This window comes from Danaus plexippus, chromosome 27, assembly GCF_018135715.1.
Source record: "Danaus plexippus chromosome 27, MEX_DaPlex, whole genome shotgun sequence".
Lineage (NCBI taxonomy): Eukaryota > Metazoa > Arthropoda > Insecta > Lepidoptera > Nymphalidae > Danaus > Danaus plexippus.
Genome location: NC_083555.1, coordinates 2,859,428 through 2,873,046, shown reverse-complemented (window position 1 = coordinate 2,873,046; position 13,619 = coordinate 2,859,428). Strand labels below are relative to the sequence as shown.

Here is a 13,619-nt window from a genome sequence, read left to right as displayed (position 1 = left end):
GTCCTTGTAATGATAATGTAGCAAGGTTTTCATTTGTATAATGAATATTAGAAAATAATACGTAAAACACTTTCAACAAACTAAATAAAATCATAGTATTTTTATTGTTAAAAAGTTGTTGATTTTTCTCACTGATGTCTATGTTAAATACTTTTTTTTATAATATTTTTTTTATTATACTGAATACTTTTTTATGTTCTGTCGTAAGTCTATATTTATATGTTATATAGAATTTTCAGTTATATACACAAAGCTATTACAGAGATCTTCGCGTGTCTCAAGTCGTAATGTGTTTTCAAAACGTTGTAATGCCCGCGTCCGTTAAACACGCAAGGCACTGCCAGTCGCTTAGTTTAAGAGATCACTGCTATCTCTTTTTTCTTATTTTTATATTATAATACAAAAAAACATAAATAAAATATCCAATACTTACTTATTTTAAAGATTCATGCGTTGTATAAATTAAACTTTCAACAGTTTTGTTGTCTGTCTTTATTGATACAAGTACAAGATACTTTAAGTTAATTAATTTTATTAATTTATCCGTAATAAGGTGCAAGTGTTACAATATATTCAATACATATTATTTTTTTTATAATCACAATGCTTTTAAACAAATTTAAATAAAATTTTATAGTCTACATTTAGTTAGTTAGGCTCTTAGTCTATAGCTTTCCTTGGAAAACTTTATTACAAAGCAAAACCGATGTATCCCGTAAAGAGAAAGCGGGACAACACACAGGGAACACAGAATAAATGAAAATTTATAATTCAACCTTCTTGCGTTTATTCGTAGCTCATTATTCGAATTCCGTGGACGCATCAGAAATAGACAAAACGTTTTATTGTTAGAAATAATACCTTCATGTTTGTTTTTCCTAAAATAAAGAAGTACTTACTGGAGAAGTTATCGAGACGGTGGTGTGATCTACTGGTGTACAAGTACAAGGCATGGGTTCAACTAGTTTCTTAAAGCCCAGGTCATCTATATACAAAACTAAGAGCGGTTCTAGCGCCGGCTCCGACAAAGAAATGAATGTCAAACTTAAGCGTTCAAAAATCAGGTAAGTATTATCTTATTTTTCGTTATTAATAGGTTTTTTTTTTTTTTGTTTATTAGAGTTAAAATTTTGGGTGCATTAAAATCGTTCAAATTTAGAATATAATTATAAAGAAATTTTAACTTAACTATACATTCTTGATGTATAATTTTGGCATTAAATTATTAACTTTAGGTTTTTGAGGTCATTTGTGAAAAAAAATTATTATATGTTAATAAATTCTCATTATGTAGGTAGGTTGAAAATTAAAGTTGAAATTCAAAAACAGTATCCACAAGAAATGTCTTTTACGAACAACATAATAAATATATGTACTTTAATAAAGTCCTTACCTTGTTTTATATTGAAGCGTATAAATTAAATTTACGAAAAAAAAAAACTGTTTTAAAAACGGCCTCATAATTAAAACTCCAAGTTCCTGTCCATTAAAATAAAACTGAAGTATTGATATTGAATTCTTCGTTCTCGTTGATTTCTTCTTTAAATCTAAACTACTCTTCAAACTGAATGGATTCAAATTAAAAAAATAACACTCATATCTTAAATGACCTACTATTGTATATAAGTGGCAATTGTTAGAGCTCATATAAAATAATCACTTGTTAAGTTAAACGACACATTTCAACCAATACCATGATCACAAACTTACAAACAAACTAAACGAATGTTTCTTCTATATACTTATTAACTAAAGAATATATAATCTTTATCATATTTTTAATAATTCCTGTAGTATAAGTCGCATTAATCAATTAAAGTGTCGTAATCCTTGTGTACAACGTGGTTGCTATGCCGACGGTGTGATCAATATTGAGCATGGAAACTTTATTAAGAGTCTAGTGTCACGATGCGGCGGAAGTCCTTACAAAATATTAGTCATTATTTTTTTTTATTTTTCCCCGAAATGTTGCTATAGTTTAATATAATATTATAATTCATTTTAATCATGTACAATCCGTACTTTTCGTGTAGGCGACCAGCCAAGATGAACGATTACGGGATGAAAAGGATACCGGATTATACTGAGATGGCTTACAAGGAGGCTGTGTCTAAATTGAAGTATTTCCTTTCGGGAAATAATCCGCCAAGCGTGAGTCGTTTTATATATTCCACCAAAGAGTTCTGTTAAATATTTTCAAAAAAAATATATATCCTTAACAATAATGAATAAACTATCAATAATGAAGTAAATTAATTATATAAATGAATTGCTTTATTCGGTTAACAATTTAATAACTGGGTTGTTTAATGAAATAGTTTTAAATTTAGGTATACTTAGACATACTACATTGTTTATTTTTTCGTAAACATTATTTCAAAATATGCAAGCTATAAAATTATTTTCTACGTAATTGCTTTAATCTAGAAATTATATTTTTTTCTGACTATCAATTATGAATTTTAAATATCTAACAATCAAACAAAAATATAACTTCATAGTCATATATAAAACCTTTTTAATCTATCCTAATCGTGCACAGGTTCGTAGTTACGGAGGTTCCATTAAAAACTTGGACGAATCTGACGGAGATTTGGACAAGAAATACCAGAGTTCGTACAACAATCTATCTGAATACAAACTAAGGCCGCGACTCACTAGCAAATATGCCACACTGTATGCAGACAGCCTTAGCAATTATAACCCGCCTCAGGCGACTGTTAATGCAAGTTAGTATATGCATATATATCAACAATCGTTGCCAATTCCTTCATCCTCAATAAAAAGGTTTAAGGATGTCTCATGTAATGTATAACAATGACATTTGTAAAACTTAAATATTATTTATTATTGGAATAAAATCGATTTTTTTTTCTTCATATCAATTATAATTTATATTCAATTGAAACGGGATGATAAAAACAAATTAAGTTATGATCTATATTTATATCAAATTATTAATTTTAAAGTAAATTTCTATTAATTTTCAAATTTTATAAACTCAAAAACATATAATGTTATGAATTAAATATAAAGAACTATAATATAAAAAAAAAATTACTCCAGAATCAAATTCTACCTATCTTTCACCTGTCTACATTTATTTATTCCGTATCTTGTTATCTTTCTCGTCTCGATATAAAGGTAACCTGGTCTCCCAAGACGTCGGCAGCGCCAACCCTGACGTGGTGAACTTTATCCAGAAACAAGAGGAATATATTGAACAACTGGAAAAAGAAAGCCAGTACTGTAGGGTAATGTTATTTACACTCAATAATTCCGTTAGCTAAGATTTTGAACAGTAGGTAACTAATGAGATCTAAGACTTTCGCTAGTTTTATTCATTTAAATGAAACTAATATTATTCGGATACACTACGCGTGATTTATTTTTATTAAAGTAGGTACCTACACATTTAAATTAAACTGTGTTTTTTCGAGTTAATTATTGGTTAAATGAAAAATTAGTTTGTTATTTTTAATATGTCCCAATATGCTTTATATGGAGAATTTAAACAACTTTTAATATTTATCGTGCGAAATGTTAGTGTGTACGGATGTATGATCTTTTTTTTATTTTTTTATCATGATTCACATCCAACGACTTTATAATATTCAGCTTTTTAATTAAACATAGGTAATAATCTATGCTATAAAATTAACCAAAAATAAATTGAGTATAATTAATTCTGAATGCTTCGTTTATTTAACATACATAATCAGATTTTTTCTAAGAGTAAAATATAAATCATCTTAGATATAAAAATATTAATTTTCATGCGAAAACCGAATTTCGACAAAGTAAGACTCTACTTCGCTTTGCTTTAAATAATGCTCTACTTTATACAAATAACGAAGATCTTGAAAAACAATAGGTGCATTATTAGTAGATTATTTTTGGTTAAAGAAACGCTGATGATGTTTTGTTAAATAGTGAAGCACACGTCGTAATTTCAGGACGAACTGAACAATCTCCTCGGCAAAGTCAAAGAAGTTATATCAGAGAATGAACATTTACACGAGGCGCAGAAAAATAAGATTATATCGAGAATGTTTCATTCGTACAACGAGTCGGAGACCGATGATTTAGACGATGTAGGAGACAGCACTGGACTAGACAGTGATTCAAAGGTAAATGAAAAAAGGTTAAGGTTATATATGTTCTTTCCTGTCAAATCATGGTTTGACGTTTGAGGACAGAAATAATAATAATCTGCATAATAATGGTTACGACTCGAAAAAATACAAAAACCAAGGACCAAAGGCCAGGTCCCTAGCTGTTATTAAATGACAATTTATCTAACTGGCTCTATTGGAGTAACGTATTGAATAGAAGGGTTGGAAATTCTGATCAATATGAATCATATTATTCCTTCCTTTTCGTATCTTTTTTCCAATCCGTACTAGTGTGCTAGTTGACTTTGAAACGAATAAAATCAACACTTATAATGTAAAGTAATGTGGAAGGTTAATAGCGTCCGGTTTTTCAGGAATTTAAAGTCACCTGATTCGTAGATCCCAAACAGTCGCTAGGCTGTAGATTACTCAAAAAAGGTTCTATAAACGTAATTGTTGTTATCAAATAGAAGCAAACTAAGGATGCTGTTTAACCAAAAAAAAAAAGAAAATACAATTCATTCGTTTAGTTAAAATACAAATAAATTAATTTAAATTCAAAGTTTTATTAGGCTCTCATTGAAGAACTATTAATAGATTATGTAATTAGATATTTATGAAATAATGTAACACGTCTCTCAATAGATAATTCTAAAGATAATTCCTCTCTCAATTGTTTTTCAAAGATATCCCCATCAAAGTCTCGAAAAACCAGGTCTCGTTCCACAAAACTTGAGGGTCCGAATATTGTCTTCGAGTCGCGGATCTCTGAACTTGAAGCTCAACTGACGCAATCCAAAATTGACCTCAAAAAGCTTCAGGTAACGTTCCTTACATATAAAACGATAATTTAATCAGAATAAAATAAAAGAATTTTTAACATTAGGACGAAAACAACGAATATAAACGTAAACTGGCCAACGGTCTCGTGGACTCGACATGTCTAGATGGATTTAAAAGACAAATTGATAATTTACAAAGGTAAAGTACATTTATAATTAAGAGCAAAATAAACTAACTTAAACAACTATTTTCCTTGTACAATAAGTTATTTATAATAATTTTACATATGTTTTTTGAAAATATATAAATGAATGAATTTTCTAAGCATTCCTATTCCGAATTTTCTTAACCAAAAGATAATATATTATTTGCGATTTTTGTTAATTTTTCGCTTTATCGTAATTATAGAGATAAAACAGCGCTGGAGTCTCAGATATCCAAACTGAAACTAAGTTTGGAGCAAAAAGACGGGGACTTTGAATCCAAATACAAGAAAGGCTCTGACATTATAGAACAACAACTCAGAGAGGAGAGAAACAACTTAGAAACAGAGATTCGCAGATTGAAGGTAAGTATTTATTAATAGCTGTTGATAAAAAAAAAATGATTTTAAACTTTTTTGCAAAAAAAATCATAGTGTAGCTTAATAATCATTTAAATAAAACGGATATCTTCGGATTTGACGGGACGGGAGCATGTAGTGCAAAATAATGACAAAAAAAATGCATAGTAATTTAAAAATATTAGGTTTATTTAAATGAATACTCGCGAAAGTCCTAGACCTGAATAAATCTTCATTTTTATCTAGACTTTTCATAACTATCGTTAATATTTCTGCTCAGAAACGGGATTTTTTTGCAAAATTAAAATTTATCCCTTACTTACAAACTATAATATCGTGATTATTTGCGGGTTCCACAGGTGGGGACCTGGTTATTGGTTACCTACATTTTAATTCCTATTAATATCGTGTATGCCAAAACTTTATTATATATGTTTACACATTCATTAAATATAATTTAAATATCGATGTGGACTGAAAAATATGTTAAATATAAAAAAAAAATTACACAAACTTATTTTCATCGTCTTCTGTCTCTGGTAACGCAATCTCATTAATGTTACTCAAGATGAACTAAGAGACTCGTTATTTTAATTCGTAATAATCATTTCATTTAATATATTTAAATGTATTCAATTTTCTCCTTACTTTAGGACTGGAATTAATAAAAACGGCTTAAGTCTGTTATATGTTTGTAACAATACTTAATACTAGTACATTTTTATTTATATAAAATAGATGTAGATGAAGATTATTTACTATTATGTAAAATTTCCTTATATTAAATGCTCTTTTAATTAATTATACATAGGACGAGTTATCTTCCGAGCGAGCCAAAAATCGCTCTTTAGCTGGTGAAGGCGCCAGGCGTGCTGTAGCCGAAAGGAGTGCCGCGGAACAAAGATACCACCAGCACTGTGACGAACTACAGAGAGATCTAGCCGTTCAGTACGACTATGTAGCTAAACTCCAGGTACACACACACACACACACGCACACACTCACACGCACTTAAAAATAACAGGGATTAAAAGTCATTCGAACTATAAAACATATGTATTTAAACACATACATACGTCTTATTTTTTATATATAAAAAGTTTTACATACCAAAATCAGTATACCCATTTCGTTATAAAGCAACCGAACAACAACATTTATATTAACAAGCATAATATCTAAACTAATTTCCTGAATTAAAGATATCAACAAGAAACTTCTGGAACTCTTATTTTCAACATTTTAACAGCTGGATCTCGAGCGCCAGCGTCGTGAGGAGAACGACTTGAAACGTGAGATATCTATGAAGAGCACAGCTATAGATGAACTCAAAATGGAATTGAAGAATAAAATCGGTGAATATCATATACATGTAACAATAAATGTAGAAAAAAAATATCAGTTGTACCGTCTGCTCTCACCACGGCTGCTGCAAAGTAACCGAAACGTCGGGATTATGTAGTTTTAATACTAATAAAATACGCATAGTGATCCGAAAAATATTGGGTTTCATTTAACCGAATACTCGCGAAAGTCTTAGATCTTCTTATCATTGTTAGATAACATTTATTGAACTGTTTATATAATAACGAATTATTCCAGCATCCCTTCAAGCAGATTTGGCCCAAGCTCACGCGGAGAAAGCTTCTTTGGAAGAAGAACTCGCGAGCGCAAGACTCGCTATAGAGAGACATCAGCGACAAGCCAAACATGAGACCAACAGGCTCAACTCAGAGGTTGAAAAATATATTGATTATTATACGCATAGCGTCAACTTTGTTGTGTGTTAGAAATAAATACATTTTAAGGAATGTCCTATACATAACATATGAACTAAAATTAAATTAAATTCAGTGTTAAAACTGGTTTATCCATATCAAAGTATTCCAAGTTTGAAAGTGTAAGAACCATTTCAGCGACATGTTTGTTAGAGAATTTTAATATCTTATAATTCCGATTTGGACATCTCTTTTCAGATTCAGTCTGTTCGTCAACGTTTGGACAGAGCTGACGCTGATCTGGTCCACTCAAGACGTGAAAACTTACGTCTTTCCGAACAAATTTCCACCCTGGAAAGGGAGGTAGGACCAAAACATATTTGACACTAACAAATAAAGTCACGAGCTAAATATATTATATTTTCTTAGCTGAACCTGAAAAACCTAACTCCCATATCGCCGGAGAAGAAGGGAAAGGAAAAGGAATTATCGAGCATGTTGGAAACCATGGAGAATAAACATGGTGAGTTTGAATTGATTCTAGACCAACTAACAATGAAAAACTCCGAATTTGTTACAAATACAGTATGTTATTACTATTCATTATCGGGTAAACTATTGATGTTTTGAAAGAATGTCTTATGTCAACCGTGAACACTTCAAAACATTCGTATTTTACCCTTTCATTCGCTTGCATGGTCTCATAGAAAGGGCTTCTTTCTCAACTTCAATAGTTTATTCATCAGATTGTTGTCAAACATTACCGCTATCGAAATAAACATTACAAAACACACAAAATGAGGTTTCTTATTTGGACATGGTTGTATCGAAACGAATTTGGTTCCGCAGCTAAGACAGTGGCTGAGTTGGAGTCTATGATTCAATCACAAAACAGTCTGATGGAGAAACTCACCGGTGAATGTCGTTTGCTCACTGACAAGCTCGACGATTCGAACCGTAGGCACAAGTACGGACATTTATCAAATATAGATGCATGTAATAAATAAACATACCTTACGCACCGTAAATTAAGCTATTGTTATCATTACCCATCGATTACGCTGAACTCTGAAGGTAGCTTAAAAAAGAATCCATGTTATAAATTTCCTAACGTCGTGCTGTGTTTTCATTGGCTGCAGGCAGTCGCAGTGCAGACGAACCAATCAGAACACAGCGCGACAGATCAACAACACGAGTTTCACCAATACGAACACACCGTTCTACGCACGTAAAAGAGTCCGATTCGTCGAATAACTATCCGGTTATAGTCGGTCCGTTGACGACAAATCAGGATCTCAGGAATGTAAACGGAGAAAAAATCTATAATCTGCCACTGATGATTCAACAGCCCTTTTTACGAGAGAAAAAGGAGCCTATTAAAGTTGACATCAGTGTTAAATTAATACCGAAACCAAGAAAGAAAGATAAAAAAAGAAGGGAGGCGCGTGTAGAAGAAATACAATCTCCTGATAGCAATAAGGGTGTTGTTAATAGTATTAATTTGGAAGTCACCGATAAAAATATTCAAGTTATTAGAGAAAATGTAGAAGTTATTAAAGATAAGGCAAATGATGAATCAAAAAGAAGACAATCGCCTGCTATAGAATGTCAAAAAGTCAATGATAATGTTGAAACTGTCACTGAGACAGTCGATCCGGATGACAGTGAAAAAGCAAAAATGAATGATGACATTATCACTGATGATGAAAGACCTTCAAAGTGTTCAGATTCGAAACTAGATGATGATTTGAAATTAAATGTAACAGTCGAGGAGGAACCCGATTCACAACAAGAATTAGATGACACGAAACACGACACAAAAAATAATTAAAATGCACATTAAGGCGCTTAGTTCTTAGAATATTCATTGGCTATTCTAAGATAAGCTATTTTTAAATTCTGCTTAAATTTATCGCATGAAATTATAAGGTTTTTTTTTTATTTTCAGAGAAAATTTGCTATAGACATTTGACTTTCCGTGCAATACGTCGTTAGTATTTACATTTTGAGATTATATAACATGTTATTTCAGCCTTCATTACTTTAATGTTATTCAAATGTTAACGTTATTTATATTTACTTTAAGTATGTTTTGTTTTTTTAATAAATGGGTAATGGTTACAATTTCTATATATAATGTTAAGCGATAAAAAGTATAAATGTCTTTATAACGTATTCTAGTAATTACCTTTTTGGACTTATAATAAAATGCTTTACACCATCAATTATATCTTACATCTATCAACCTTTCCACTTTTTTATGTAATCAAAAGTACTTTTAAAATATGACACAGACAAAAAAGGTTTAATCGGTAACAGACAATTTATTCAGTACAATATCATCCACAAAAACTTACGCTAAACATTCACCGAGATCACTTTCTTTCAGACTGGAAAAGACACAGTTGCTTTGCAGGAATTCTGAACTTATGAGAAAACTAAGAAATCTATGGTCTTCTCATAAGAAATACTGCACAACCACTATAGCACCGCATCGAAGTAACACTCCATTAAGTGGATACCCAAGTAGTTCTTGCTATGACCTAGAACGCACTTACATGACATCTTCACCTTATACATATAGAAATAGATTATTAAGAACGTCCGGGTCCAATGACTCCAGAGATGAGATCGGATATCTCAGCAAACATTTAAGCGATCTATCCATTAACAAGCTTAGCGACTCTGACGATGACCCTTTAAAGGTAAGAGAAGTGAAAGACTATCCGTGCAATAAAACTTTGAATAAGTATTTTCGTATTTAGAAAATTCACCTAGAACTAGGACTCATAAATAATAACTGCACGCTTATAAGGAAATGATATGCATAGTATTCACATACTGTAAATAAATACAAATCATGTTATTATACATAATGTAATCCCGAGTAACTTTCCAAACAAACAAAATATTTGACTTTATGTGTATGCATGTTGCTGCACGTGTGCGTGTGTTATCACGTGTGTGTGTGTGTTCAGGGAAGAACTGGCAACTCTGCAGCGTCAAGTAGAAACCCTCGGACGAAATCTGCAGACACCGCACCAACCTAGCAATTATCAAGGTATTTGTGTCCCGATATCCATACAAGGGACCTATAATATTGAAAGTAGTAAATAAAACTTTTCGTAAAATAAAAATAATATTAGACTAAGTCTGTATCAAGCCTATTGAAATCATCTAAATCTTATTTTAGGTTGGAAAATTTTTTTTCGTTACATTCTTTAAATTTTACTGAAAGATTGAATTTAGATTTATTATAATAGGACTGTTGTTATATTCTAGCACCTTCCACGCACGCGCCCATCACAACTAGAATATCAAATGGTTCAGCCGATGCCGGATTTGAACATTCCGGAAGTGACCCCTCCAGAAACACCCCGCTCAGACATCACGACAACAACACAAGAAACTCTGATACTCAACAAAACAGAGATATAGCTATGAAAAATCAGAAATTGGATAGTCCTAAAACACAAAATAAACTCGAGCAAAAACCCGAGATAACACCAGTACCAGAAAATAATTTAACAAAACAGTCTTCAAGAGAATTCACAGATAACAATCAGTTACAAACCCAAAAAAATATTGAATTAGAAGAGGTTCCAACAGGAAACGTAGAAAATACTCTTAAAGAAGAAGCCCGCGAAGAAACAAAACAAAACGAAAGTCAGGAAGAAAAAGAAGTTGAAAAAGAAAACACGCAAACGGAAAATTCAGAGGAAGAACGACCAGAAGAATTTGAAAATCAAAATTATACAGAACAAGGGTTTGAGAACTATGAACAAAATTACGATCAACAACAATACAGTGAACAACCAGCGTATTCTGAACAAGAATTCACTGAGAATACAGAATACCCAGCCCAAGAATACAATGGGCAACAGCAATATACCGAGCAATATGAAAACTATGAGCAATATACTGATCCCAACACACAGTATGAAGCGCAACAGGAATATAACTACGCCACTGATGATAATTATGGCAACCAAAATTATGATAACCACCAAGTTTCAGCAGATTATGCTCCTGAATATCCCGATTCTGCAACCGAACAAACAGAATCCCAAGAGAGCAAAACACTTGACGAAAAATTGACTAACCAAAGTTAGCATAGTTAAAATGTGTTTTATGTGCAATATTTGTTATAATTTAGCTTGTTTATCTGAGAGTTTTGACGCCATTTTGCTTTTGATGTTAGAAACAATTTGTTTGTATTCGTAAAAGATAAAATACCGAAAATTTAGTAATAGGTTCAATAGACTATTAGAGTAACATTGCTCAATAAATTGAATTCTAGTGCGAAAAAAGGACGTTTTATTTAACACATTTAAATATAATCTTGCAGAAAAGCTATTTATACTTTAAACAGTAGAAGGCCAAACTATGATTCATTGCGTTATATAAAATTTTAAGTTCAAGAAAACAAGTGCATTAAATACACGTAAATTTAAATGTTCCTTGGGTAGAAATCACAAAAGTCTTTAGTACTACTATTATAAATATTAAAATCAAATTGTTTTTATATCAGAAACTTAGCGTACAATAATTATGAATGGCGTGAGAAGAACATAATTCGATAGGAAGTAAATTTTACGGTCTTTTAAAAAAACATTATTAATCAACTAAAGGCGTTGACAACAATACGTAAATTTTCAGTTTAGTTTTATAACAGTGAGACAATGCACTTCGTAATTTTATTAAATATATTTTTTTCATTTCTTTTCTCATCTTGTCTAACTAGAACGTTGGTAAGCATACTTTAAAAGCTATTCCATTTGACAAACAGTCCCAAAATATATATCAATTGACATAAAATATAGTTTTAAGCAAATTTCAACATAATACATTTTAACAAAAATGCCTACATTTTTAATTAACACTATAAAAAAGATTCATTGTGTATTTATTAAACAGGAAGACAAAAATAAGAATATTGTGGTAAGATTGAAGGCAACACTCATTCCTTAGAACCTAAAATATTTATTAATGACATATAATATTATTTCGGTAGGTTAGGCCTATAGGAAATATATCAAGTGTAAGTACAATGTAAAATAATTTGAAAATACATTGTGATATAACATCCTTAACGTATATAAGATTTAGTAACAGAGTCCGACATTGTTGTTAACAGATACTCAAAGCTAACAATACTCTAACTTATTCACATCAAGTGACGCCAAATTATAACGATAATTTTACGAATGACAACAAGAATGAACCAAAACCCGGTGACATTTATAAAAAAGATATCGAACGCTTGCCAGAAAAAATTAAAGAGCTGTCAAAAGAAAGGAATCCAAGGTCGACAAGCGATCAGCTCTTAGATAAAATATTAGATATGATTTTAAAACATAAAGATCTAGAATTAAAGAAATGTAATCGTGATGATAATAACGATCCCAACGATTTGAGAATTTCTAATTTACATAATATTTTAAAAAATATGGGCTTGGGACAGGATTATTACGATTCTGTAGAATACGTGGAGACGAAAAGGGTTGGTTTAGATTTTTTATACTTCTTTATATTACTATTCTTTCACACATTTAAATTTAATTTTTATAAATTTATAGCTCCCCATTAGTCTAGAGGTATGTTTCATAAATACTATTAGTTACTTAAAATTACATTGATAAATTTAATTCAAAATAATTTCTGTGATAAGATATTTAAGTGATTTTTTCAGACTCCTCAAAATGGCGTGCTCGGGGTAAAATTCTAATTATTTTTACTTTTATACATCCTTTAATATAACATTTAATATTATCGTTTTTAATATATTTTGGATAATTTCAGAGACTTTATTTTGATTTCGTAAGTTATATACTTATTAGTTATTACCTTATATGTAAATACATTTATCATACAAATATTTTCTGGATATAATTTATTACAAGCATTTTATAATATTAGTTCAATATCTTATCTTACCTGTTTTTATAACTTACTTAAATTATACTTTAATATATTTTAAGGATCCAATCAAAGATTCTGGAAGACAAGACTATTCACAACGAGCACGTGAAAAAGTAAAATATATGTTTTAAATTAGTTTTCGTGTTTTTATTTCTAAAGTATTTTTTATTACTGATTAACTTTCAGACTCTTAAAAATGGGGTGCTAGGGGTAATTTTTTATTTGTTATTTATATAGTCCGTTCTTGAAATATTTATTAAATATTTTTCGTAATCTATATTTTCAGAAAATACACTTTAATTTCGTAAGTATAATATATTTAGTTCTGTACTGTGTTTTCTAAATTAAATATGTGTTGTTACATTGTATTTATTTGGTATGTTTTAGCAATCGATTGATGATTCAGAAGATCGTAGATAAAGAATACATAAAATAAATATATTTTTTGAATAAATAAAGAGCTACGTGTTTTTATTAACAATAATTGTATAAAATAACTAATAACATATATATGTATGT

At 30.4% G+C, this 13,619-nt stretch overlaps 2 protein-coding genes across 6 annotated transcripts; both read left to right on the top strand.

Annotated features, from left to right (window-relative positions):
* The first annotated feature begins 911 nt into the window (after positions 1-911).
* Positions 912-11,488, top strand: LOC116775541 (serologically defined colon cancer antigen 8 homolog). 4 transcript variants are annotated; one of them, XM_032668422.2, is made up of 16 exons: positions 921-1,064; positions 2,034-2,151; positions 2,543-2,729; positions 3,145-3,254; positions 3,957-4,130; positions 4,802-4,936; positions 5,002-5,096; positions 5,307-5,466; positions 6,272-6,433; positions 6,710-6,815; positions 7,063-7,196; positions 7,437-7,541; positions 7,608-7,701; positions 8,028-8,145; positions 10,157-10,239; positions 10,461-11,488. In XM_032668422.2, the coding sequence occupies exons 1-16, from the start codon at positions 952-954 to the stop codon at positions 11,288-11,290; spliced, it is 2,724 nt and encodes a 907-aa protein (XP_032524313.2). In that variant the 5' UTR covers positions 921-951; the 3' UTR covers positions 11,291-11,488. The 4 variants fall into 4 exon arrangements, with proteins under 4 accessions (XP_061381122.1, XP_061381121.1, XP_032524313.2 ...); XM_061525138.1 differs by lacking the exons at positions 10,157-10,239; positions 10,461-11,488 and adding an exon at positions 9,568-10,134 and having other exon boundaries at positions 912-1,064; XM_061525137.1 differs by lacking the exons at positions 8,028-8,145; positions 10,157-10,239; positions 10,461-11,488 and adding an exon at positions 8,318-9,403 and having other exon boundaries at positions 912-1,064.
* Positions 11,489-11,791: 303 nt separating this feature from the next.
* On the top strand, positions 11,792-13,562 carry LOC116775744 (uncharacterized). Of its 2 annotated transcripts, XM_032668721.2 has the most exons (11): positions 11,792-11,929; positions 12,096-12,119; positions 12,193-12,219; positions 12,316-12,681; positions 12,758-12,775; positions 12,871-12,894; positions 12,981-12,998; positions 13,160-13,213; positions 13,287-13,310; positions 13,387-13,404; positions 13,488-13,562. In XM_032668721.2, the coding sequence occupies exons 1-11, from the start codon at positions 11,861-11,863 to the stop codon at positions 13,518-13,520; spliced, it is 675 nt and encodes a 224-aa protein (XP_032524612.2). In that variant the 5' UTR covers positions 11,792-11,860; the 3' UTR covers positions 13,521-13,562. The 2 variants fall into 2 exon arrangements, with proteins under 2 accessions (XP_032524612.2, XP_032524613.2); XM_032668722.2 differs by lacking the exon at positions 12,096-12,119.
* Positions 13,563-13,619: the final 57 nt, after the last annotated feature.

Coding starts and splice junctions, on each gene's coding strand:
- LOC116775541 (XM_032668422.2), top strand. CDS start 952: ATGGGTTCAACTAGTTTCTTAAAGCCCAGGTCATCTATATACAAAACT. Junction 5,097..5,306: donor CAAATTGATAATTTACAAAG/GTAAAGTACATT, acceptor TCGTAATTATAG/AGATAAAACAGCGCTGGAGT. Junction 7,197..7,436: donor CCAACAGGCTCAACTCAGAG/GTTGAAAAATAT, acceptor ATCTCTTTTCAG/ATTCAGTCTGTTCGTCAACG.
- LOC116775744 (XM_032668721.2), top strand. CDS start 11,861: ATGCACTTCGTAATTTTATTAAATATATTTTTTTCATTTCTTTTCTCA. Junction 12,120..12,192: donor ACAAAAATAAGAATATTGTG/GTAAGATTGAAG, acceptor TTATTTCGGTAG/GTTAGGCCTATAGGAAATAT. Junction 12,220..12,315: donor CTATAGGAAATATATCAAGT/GTAAGTACAATG, acceptor TGTTGTTAACAG/ATACTCAAAGCTAACAATAC.